This window comes from Alexandromys fortis, unplaced genomic scaffold (assembly GCF_014885135.2).
Source record: "Alexandromys fortis isolate MF-2015 unplaced genomic scaffold, M_Fortis_MF-2015_v1.1 scaffold_306, whole genome shotgun sequence".
Lineage (NCBI taxonomy): Eukaryota > Metazoa > Chordata > Mammalia > Rodentia > Cricetidae > Alexandromys > Alexandromys fortis.
Genome location: NW_026068196.1, coordinates 173,761 through 183,339, shown reverse-complemented (window position 1 = coordinate 183,339; position 9,579 = coordinate 173,761). Strand labels below are relative to the sequence as shown.

Sequence of the window (9,579 nt, the reverse complement as noted above, 5' to 3'; positions counted from 1 at the left end):
CTCTCCCATTGGCTGGGGAATCACCTCCCCTGGGCAGGACGCCAGACTCAAGGAAAAGAGCCCTGTTTCCTGGGCAGACTGTCCGCCCAGGCACTAAAGTAGCAATGGTGCCTGTCCTGCTGTCCCTGCCTCTCCTTCTGGGTCCTGCAGTCCTTCAGGAGACTGGTGAGTGGCAAAACAAAGGAAGGCTGGGAGAGAAGCCAGGGGAAGGCAGAGGACAGAATGCTGGGCCGTAAGAAGGATCCCTCGTGTCTCGGGGATTCCCATATGTACAGTGGTAATGGGTTTGTAAAGTTGCCAATTAGCCTAGGTCACCCTTGTAGAAGCATCCGGGAAGTCACTGGACTTGTGTTAAATAAGACCTTAAAGAACATGAATCTCACAAGGGTGGGCCCAGGTCCTGCTTCAATGTGACAGTGACAGACTTCTTGGCTCCCAACAGGAGGCCTCACCCTCCCTGAGGAGTGGATTAGGGATGGGGGAGAGTTGATGGGGAGGGGGAAGAGGGGGGAGGGGGAACTGGGATTGGTGTGTAAAATTTAATAAAAAGATTGTTTTTAAAAGGAAAATAATAATAAAAAAAGAACATGAATCTGACTGAGGGCTAGCGATGTAGCTCAGTTGATAGGGTGACTGCTGGGCATGCGTGAAGCCTTAGGTTCACAACCCCAGCACCACAAAAACCTTGTATCTCATTCCTGTGATCCCAGCACATGGGAGCTGGAGGCAGGAGGATCAAAGGCTCAAGGCAAGCCTGCACTATATAGTGGATTTTTTTTTTTTAGAAGAATTGAGACTCTGAATCTAAAATCCAGATCAGGGCTGGAGAGGTGGCTCAGTGGATAAAATACTTGCTGCATGATCTTGAGGACTTGGGTTCAGATCCCTAGAACCCATAGAAATCCAGATGTGGTCACATCTGTCTATAATCCCAGCTCTCCTAGGCCAAACCGGAAGGCAGAGCAGAAGAATCCTCAGGAGCTCATGGGCCAGCTAACACGGCAACAGACAAGATGGAAGGCAGGACTGACATCCAAGCTTGTCCTCTTACCCTCATGGACACTATGACATTCCCATGAACATGCACCCCTACATAGACACACAAAAGACTTTTTTATTATTCAGATGGGGAAAAAATATACCCAGAGAGGTAAAGTGACCTGCCTAGAGTCAGACAGTGAAACTGAGTGAGAACCACAACGGAGTTTCCTTTACTCTCTCCTCCTCCTCTTCTACAAGCTGGATACACTTGTCTGTCTGGGGGGAAATGAAAGGAATCCCAGGAAAACACACAGAGGCGTCTGGAGGATTCTACGAGGAAGCCAGGGGCTTCCTCCGCAGTGAGACGAGGCAGCAGAGAACCAGAGAGGTCGGCAGTTCCAGCACAGGGAATGAGCTGTTCTGTCCGCTGCACACAAAACTTTGGATGACAACTTCTAAACTATGCCAGTTTAAAAACTTGGTACATTCCCAGAATGTTGCATAGTTATTCATGTCTGCTTTATAGTAAGGCACTGAGTTTAGAATGTTAAGTATATTCGAAAGGGGCTGGAGAGAAAGAGGATGCAACGCTTAAGAGCACTCATGTGGCAGTTTATAACTTCCTGTAACACTAGTCCCGGGGCTCTGACACCCTGTTCTGGCCTCTTTGGGCACTTCACACATGTGCAGTGTATAAAATTTTTTAAGTAATGGTTTTAATGTTAAGTATATTCTATACCAAAAATATGAATTAGTACAGGACCTCTAGAGAAACAGAACTAATGGTATAGATACATGGATGGATGGATGGATGGATGGATGGATGGATGGATGGATGGATATCGGATGAATGGATGGAAAAATATAAACAGGGATGGGTAGACAGATGACAGTTGTATGAATAGATAGACAGGAAGATGTAGATAGGTGATGGCTAGATGGGTGAATATATGACAGATAGAAAGATAGAGAAATAGAGAGATAGAGATAGTAGATAGTTGATAGATGGATAGATAGATAGATAGATAATAGATAGATCAATGATAGATGATAGATAGATAGATAGATAGATAGATAGATAGATAGATAGATAGATAGATAGATAGATACAGACTGACAGATAGAGAGGCAGATCCCTATAGTTCATTTATAGGCCAACCTTCTGCCTGGACTGATGAACTACTCCAGGTCCAGTGAGAGACCTTATCTCAAAAAACTAAGGTGACAGACCAGAGAGATGGCTTAGCAGTAATAGTATTTAGCAGCAAGGCTGATAACTAACTTTGATCACGGGGACCCACATGGTAAAGAGAACCAACCCCTACAAGCTGTCCTCTGACTGTTACACATACAGTGGCATATGCATGCATGTGTGTGCACAAGTCTCACACACACATACACACATAAATACAATTTTTGAAAAGAAGATGAAGAGTGATGAAGGAAGACATCTCAACTTGACCTTTGACCGCTACATCATGTACATGTGCTTACACCCACAAGAACACATACATACATCACATACAATACACACACACAAATAACTTTATATGCAAATCAGAGGATACAATGTAAACAACATGGAACAACTCCTGACATGACATCCCCAGTACAAGCAGAGACCCTTCGTGAGTGAGCCCCCAGCATGTGAGGTGGCAGGAAGGGCGGTGGATGAAGAAGCTCCCCGGCCAAGTCCTCCTTCCTGGGTCTCTGCAGTCTGCAGTGGGCCTTCTGTGCATAAACTCCGTCCCTGAGAATTTTCTCTTCTCCCGCAGGGCCTTACTCTCTGATTTTCCTCTACACCGGCTTGTCCAGGCCCAGCAAAGGCTTCCCCAGGTTTCAAGCCACTGTGTTTCTCAATGACCAGGCCTTCTTCCGCTACAACAGCAACAGCAGGAAGGCGGAGCCCGTGGGGCCCTGGAGCCAGGTAGAAGGAATGGAGGACTGGGAGAAGGAGAGCCAGCTTCAGAGGGCCAGGGAAGAGATCTTCCTCGTGACCCTGAAAGACATCATGGACTATTATGAGGACAGTGCAGGTCAGTGAGCTATTACAGACCAATGAGATGGAGTGTTTACCCTGAGGCAGCCCCTTAGCCCCATGAATATGAGTGGAAAGAATTCCACCGGATAGAACTAGTCACACACACACACACACACACACACACACACACACACACACACACGGGAGGGGAGCAGGAAGCACAGGCTTGTCCACCTGGACAGCAGATACACACAGGTTCACCTATAACCCCACCCCCTCCACTCACATCTACCTCTTCCTTCCCCATGGCTTTTACTATCCTCACTCCAGACCTCATCCCTTAAAGGAAGTGATATCAGAGTCATTCCTTACCCAAGGGCCACTGACCTTTCAACCCTAGGCCCCCACCCACTTGAGAAGGTATCAGATTCAACACTATCCCAATGGAGAGCAATAGAGAAGCATCCCAGCATCCTGTGGGTTCTGAGTGTGCATGCAGGGGTACACATACCTGCATACACACACCCATGCACTTACAACACACACACACACGCCACAATTATCTAATTAATAAGAAAGGAAATAACAGTAATTTGAACTTACTGACCAGTTACTCTGTGCCAGGCTCAGGCACGAACACATTTAATGATCAAAATAACATCTTCAAAGATTATTGTCACAGTTGTCATTTCGAGGATTTTTTTAAGCATTTCACTTAAGCTTACTTATATTTCGTAGCTCATTTAACAAGGCAGGTGGGCGGACCAGGGAAAGATCTGGAATTGAAACCCAGACATCTAAAGCCTAGAGCCTGTGCCAACAGCACCACTCAGGACTGGGTAAACACTCACTGTTGTAATCAAACTGACCTGTGCTGGGTAGGTCATTCTGTATAAGGTTCATAGGCAAGGGGATAAAGGCTTTAGAGGTTTGGGGTAAACACCAAGGATGGTGGTTGACCAGTAATCCCAGCATCCAGAAAGTGAAGACAGGGGGATTGCCATGTGGCAGCCTGTGCTACATAATGAGATCCAAGCCAGCCTGGGCTACAAAATGAGGCCCTGTCCCCCAAAATAAACAAGTCAATAAGTCAGATACTAACCACTGGAAATAGGGAAATGATCAAATTATGTATAGAGTAATGATTTGAATGCAAAATGGACCTGACAAGTAGAAACCCCTATAATCTCTAAGAAACCACAGATAATTCCTGTATAACTTGGAAATGCAGTTCAGTGTGATTATGGTTAATCCTGAAGAATCCACCACCCACTAACGCAAGCGGGCTCATCAGACCAGATGATGCAAAAAAGCTTGAAATCGGAGCGCTTGCCTAGCACACGAGAGGCTCAGTCCCGACTACCACATAAAACTGGGAACAGTGCCACACACCTGTAAACCCAGCACTAGTGAAATGAAGACAGGACAGTCAGGAGTTCAAGGTCATCCTTGGTACCCAGAGCATCTGACCCTGTTAGAAAGCAATGGACTTGGAATCTGTCCATGATTTATGAAATTCTCCAGCTATAAAGAATGCAATAATGCTCCGAGTGGCCTGAAGTGCCCAGTCAAGTAGTTTGTTCCTCTGCTGTGTGCCTGGCTAGCAGCACAAGATACAGAACTGAGTGTTTAGGTGTCCCAAGCACGCAGGAATGAAAGTCACTCAGCTGGAGCTGGCACCCGTCTGACTGACTCCCTGTGGGGTCGGGGCGGCTTCAGGGTCTCACACCTTCCAGGGAATGTTTGGTTGTGAGCTGTCAAACAACAGGAGCAGTGGAGCGTTCTGGAGGTATGCCTACGATGGACAGGATTTCATCGAATTCAACAAAGAAATCCCAGCCTGGATCCCCTTAGACCCGGCAGCTGCAAACACCAAGCAGAAGTGGGAAGCAGAAAAAGTCTATGTGCAGCGAGCCAAGGCTTACCTGGAGGAGGAGTGTCCTGCAATGCTGAAGAGGTACCTGAGCTACAGCAGATCTCACCTGGACCAAAAAGGTATGCACTGCTTTTATGACCTGCTCCAAGTACTGAACTGAAAGTCAAGGTGATCCCAGGCTCAGGGTGTCCCATCAACCCCATCAGTCCCTTAATCCCCCAGTTTTCTCATCTACTAAGGTTCAGGCCTTCTGAAGACATGATGTGAAAGCCAAAAGGAAATGTTCATCGAAACTTCAAATGGAAAGAGCTAGAGGGTACAGCTCAGTTTTAGAGCACTAGAACCTACCAGTGAGGGCCTGGGGTGTGGCTCAGTGGTGGAGCACCTGCCTAGCATTTACAAGAGTCTGGATTCAATCTTTTTTAATTTATTTATTTCTTTATTAATTAATTAAAGATTTCTGTCTCTTCCCCACCGCCACCTCCCCTTTCCCTCCCCCTTCCCCAATCAAGTGGATTCAATCTTAAACATACACACACACACACACACACACACACACCAAAAAAATCAGAAACAAAATTGGCTCAATGGCAAGGTTCCATAAATAATCCTCACTTAATAGCACATATTGTAATCCCAGCACTCAGAAGGCTGAGGCTAGAGGATTGCCATGAGTTCAGGGCCAGCCTACAAGACAAGTACCAAGGCAGCTATATCCTGTCTCTGAAAGGGGTGGGAGGGATGGAGAAAGAAAGAACTGGGATTCAGCTGCAGCTGCAGCTGGCACTCCAATTCCGTATTTCAGATTCCAAAATCCATAGTAGTTCCTCAATACGGTGATGTCTCTTGTCATGTTTGTAGCAAGGAGGTAGGTGTGTAAAACAGCTGGTTAGAAAAGATGAACAAGCAGAAGCAGAATCAAGTGCCTCACGCTGAGACTTCCACTGGAAAGCAGCTAGAAAGACTATTTAGAAAAGGAAAACGCTTAATGGACAGAGGTGTGGACAGAACTGAGAAGCTGAGCTGAGATAGCAGGGACTATAAACCACACCCAAGACACTCAGAATCTGGGCATGGTGGTGGGTTCCAGTAATCCCAGCACTCAGGGCAGGAATATCACAAATTCAAGGCCAACCTGTCTCTATGTATTGTTAGCTGTGTATATGTATGATGTGTGCATGTATGAATAGCTGTATGTATGAGGGTGTGTGTGTGTACTGATGCATGTGTGGAGACAGGAAGACAGCCTCAGCTGTTGGTCCCCACCTTCCATCTCGTTTGAGGCACCAGGCTAGCCTGCCACCAGCTTCCAAGTATTTCCCTGTCTCTGTTACCCATCACCATATATGAGCTCTGGGAATAGAGACATGCATGACTGCATCCAACTTTTACATGTATTCTGGAGATTCAAACTCAGGCCATCATGTTTGCACAGCAAGATCTTTACCCACTGAGCCATCTCCCCAACCCCGACTCAGTCTGTTGCCAACTGAAGTCAATACACCATAGCATGAGGCAGGAAGTGAGGTAGCTGTGGACATATACCCTAAGGTAACAGGGAAGGCTTGGGAGAAGGCCCAGACCTTGTCAAGCTTCACAAAGGTCTCTTGGAGGAGTCAAATTGGATGGTCATCCAGGCAGTTAGGAATAAAAGCATGGAAGGAAAAAGTCCACCTTAAACTCCCAATGTGCACACGTTACCCCTCCACAGATCCTCCCACTGTGACCATCACCAGTCGTCCAACCCCAGGAAGAAACAGGATATTCAAATGCCTGGCCTATGACTTCTACCCTCAAGGAATTAGTCTACACTGGAACCAGGCCGGCAAGATGCCAGCATCTGAATCAAGAGGTGTTTTTCCCAGTGGAAATGGCACATACCTATCCTGGGTGGAGGTGGAAGTCCCTGCTCAGGACAGAGACCCCTACTTCTGCCACGTGGAACACAGTGGGCTGTCCCAATCTCTCTCGGTGCAGTGGGATGAGACAAACAGAGCAAAAGCCGAAAGCAAGGTGGCAACTCGGCCTCAGTAAGTCACTCTCTCTGTGTGACGTGAGAGAGAGTTGAACTTCAGAAGTCATTGTCACCCACAAGCCTTCCATGGGCAGCTGTACAACAACCAACAAGAACCCAAGGAACAGGTGTGGGGACAGAAAACTTCAATACCAAGCACTGAGTTTACGCTCAACGTCAAATCACCTGGTCTTGTAAAACTCCTCACTGATTAACCTGTAAGCCCTCACAGTGCCCCTCATGCCTGGCACTGTATAGGAAGGTGTTTTAACCTCGGAGATTATAAAAGTGTGAGTTGACCTTCATGTGTCCTGTGTATTTATTTATTTATTCATTTATTTATTTATACTCTTTTGGGGCCTGCCACCCAGCTCCTAAAAAAGTACACAGAGACTTATTCTTACTTATGAATGTGCAGCCTTAGTTTGGCTTATTTCTAGCCAGCTTTTCTAACTTAAAATTAACATGTTTCTCTTCTTCTATGTTTTGCCTCTGGGCTTCTTAACCTTTCTTTATTCTATATGCCTTTCTTCCCTTCTTACTCTGTGACTGGGTGTGTGGCTGGGTGACTGGCCCTTGGCGTCCTCCTCTCCTCCTTTTCTTGCCCCTCCCTCTTCTCCTTCTTTTTTTCTAGCCTCCATTTCTCCTTCTATTTATTCTCTCTGCATGGTATCCCCACCTATTTCTTTCTCCTGCCTAACTATTGGCCATTCAGCTCTTGATTACACCAACCAGGTGTTTTAGGCAGACAAAGTAACAAGTCTTTACAGAGTTAGGCAAATGCATCATAAAAGACTACAACACATCTTTGCATCATTAAACATATATCCCACAGCATAAACGAATGTAACACATCTTAAACTAATATTCCCCAAGTCCTGCTCCCGCACAGTTGATTCATGGGAGTATTCTCATTCACTCAAAGATGTCTTCATTTCATTGCTGTTGCTGTAAAATGATGAGCTGACAAAAGCAATCTTAAGAGAAAAAAAGTTTTATCTGACTTATACTTCCAGGGCTCTGTTGTGTGATGCTATTCCTGGGGAGACGTGAACAAACATCTACTAACCCCAGTTAGGAAACCAACTACAGATTAAAGAAAGGATACCACCAAAGGCCCACTTGGTGAACCAATTAGTTGGAATTATTTACATGAATATGGATAAGGGGTTACTTACAAGAGCAGAAATAACTCAGACAGTTTCGTCACCAAAGTCCACCGCAACATGGGGGACAGCTCATGAAAACTGGGAGCCCTGAGGCCACTACAGTAGGCTGCTCAGTAGTCTGAAGTGACCTTTGCAAGTTAGCTCAGCCAGTCAGAGCCTCTCCCAGGCAACAAGACTGTTCTATGCTTCTTCGAGGAAACTCCATTTGTCTGCGATTGCTCACATAGGCTTGGAGAGGGTGGTGGCCTAGTAAGTGTGATCAGTTTCAGTGACGCCCTGAAGCTAGTGAGTTTGGTTTACTTCCTGAACTTAATGAGATCCCCTGCAGGATAAAATATTTTTGCGCCACTTTTGACCATCCTGTTGCTTCACCTCCCTTTTAGCATTCTGTGTCTTCAAGATGGAAGTTTGGGGGCTGGAGAGATGGCTCAGCGGTTAAGAGCATTGCCTGCTCTTCCAAAGGCTCTGAGTTCAATTCCCAGCAACCACATGGTGGCTCACAACCATCTGTAATGAGGTCTAGTGCCCTCGTCTGGCCTTCAGGCATACACACAGACAGAATACTGTATACATAATAAATAAATAATTTAAAAAATGGAAGTTTGTAGTCGTGAAAGAAATTACTAGACAGCAGTTGTAGTCCATCACTGTGGAGAAGCCAAGGCAGGAACTAGTCACTTCCACAGTCAAGAGCAGAGAGAGAAATGAATGCATGCGTTTCTACAGCTGTTCAGTACCCTCTCTGCATTTATACAGTCCAGGGTCTCCTTCCTAAGGAATGATACCACCCACAGTGGCTAGAGATCTTCTCACCTCAGTTAACATAATCAAGATAATCTGAACAGATATGCTCAAAGACCCGTCTAATATGGGCAATCCCTTCATTGAGACTCTAGGTTGTGTCAAATTGGCAATTAAAACTAATCAATCGTAAGGGCTGTCAAGGCGGCTCAGTAGGTAAAGGTGCTCACTGCCAAGCCTTATGGCCTGAGGCCTGACTTCAATCTCTGGGACCTACATGGCAGAAGGAAAAAACCAGCTCCTGTAACCGGCGCATACACCCCTCTCCCTCTCTCCCTCCTTCCCTTCCTTCCTCCATGATCTCCCTTGTGCTTTCTCCCAATTTTATCTGATAGCCACAGATATAGCCATGGCTCTGATAACTCTGGCTTTGAAAAACTCTGCACATTCAAGGCAACTCTATGAATTTGAGGCCAGACTAGTCTACACAGTGAGTTCTAGCACAGCCAAAACTACATAATAAGACCTTCCTGAAAAGAAAGAAAGAAAGAAAGAAAGAAAAGAAAAGAAAAGAAAAGAAAAGAAAAGAAAAGAAAAGAAAAGAGATCTACACAAACAAACTTTCGTACCTCTGTTTCCTTAGCAACCTTTCTACTTGTGAGACACCAACCTCCACTTTCAGTCTTCCTATACCATTCTAGCCTCAGGACACACACCTGAGAAGCGCATTCTCTCCAGAGCACACCCAGAAAGATCAGGAAACAGGTTTGATTTTCTTGGACTCCCTCCAAGTCCATTTGAGCCTATTTTCTCAACT

At 45.8% G+C, this 9,579-nt stretch overlaps 1 protein-coding gene across 1 annotated transcript; it reads left to right on the top strand.

Annotated features, from left to right (window-relative positions):
* The first annotated feature begins 15 nt into the window (after positions 1 to 15).
* Azgp1 (alpha-2-glycoprotein 1, zinc-binding) lies at positions 16 to 7,157 on the top strand. The gene is made up of 4 exons (XM_050129726.1): positions 16 to 165; positions 2,757 to 3,017; positions 4,682 to 4,957; positions 6,550 to 7,157. The coding sequence occupies exons 1-4, from the start codon at positions 105 to 107 to the stop codon at positions 6,870 to 6,872; spliced, it is 921 nt and encodes a 306-aa protein (XP_049985683.1). The 5' UTR covers positions 16 to 104; the 3' UTR covers positions 6,873 to 7,157.
* The last annotated feature ends 2,422 nt before the right edge of the window (positions 7,158 to 9,579 follow it).

What these genes read in the sequence shown, in the direction of transcription:
- Azgp1 (XM_050129726.1), top strand. Translation starts at nt 105, where the DNA reads ATGGTGCCTGTCCTGCTGTCCCTGCCTCTCCTTCTGGGTCCTGCAGTC. An exon ending in TGCAGTCCTTCAGGAGACTG is followed by an intron (nt 166 to 2,756) that starts GTGAGTGGCAAA and finishes CTTCTCCCGCAG; the next exon opens with GGCCTTACTCTCTGATTTTC. An exon ending in ATCTCACCTGGACCAAAAAG is followed by an intron (nt 4,958 to 6,549) that starts GTATGCACTGCT and finishes ACCCCTCCACAG; the next exon opens with ATCCTCCCACTGTGACCATC.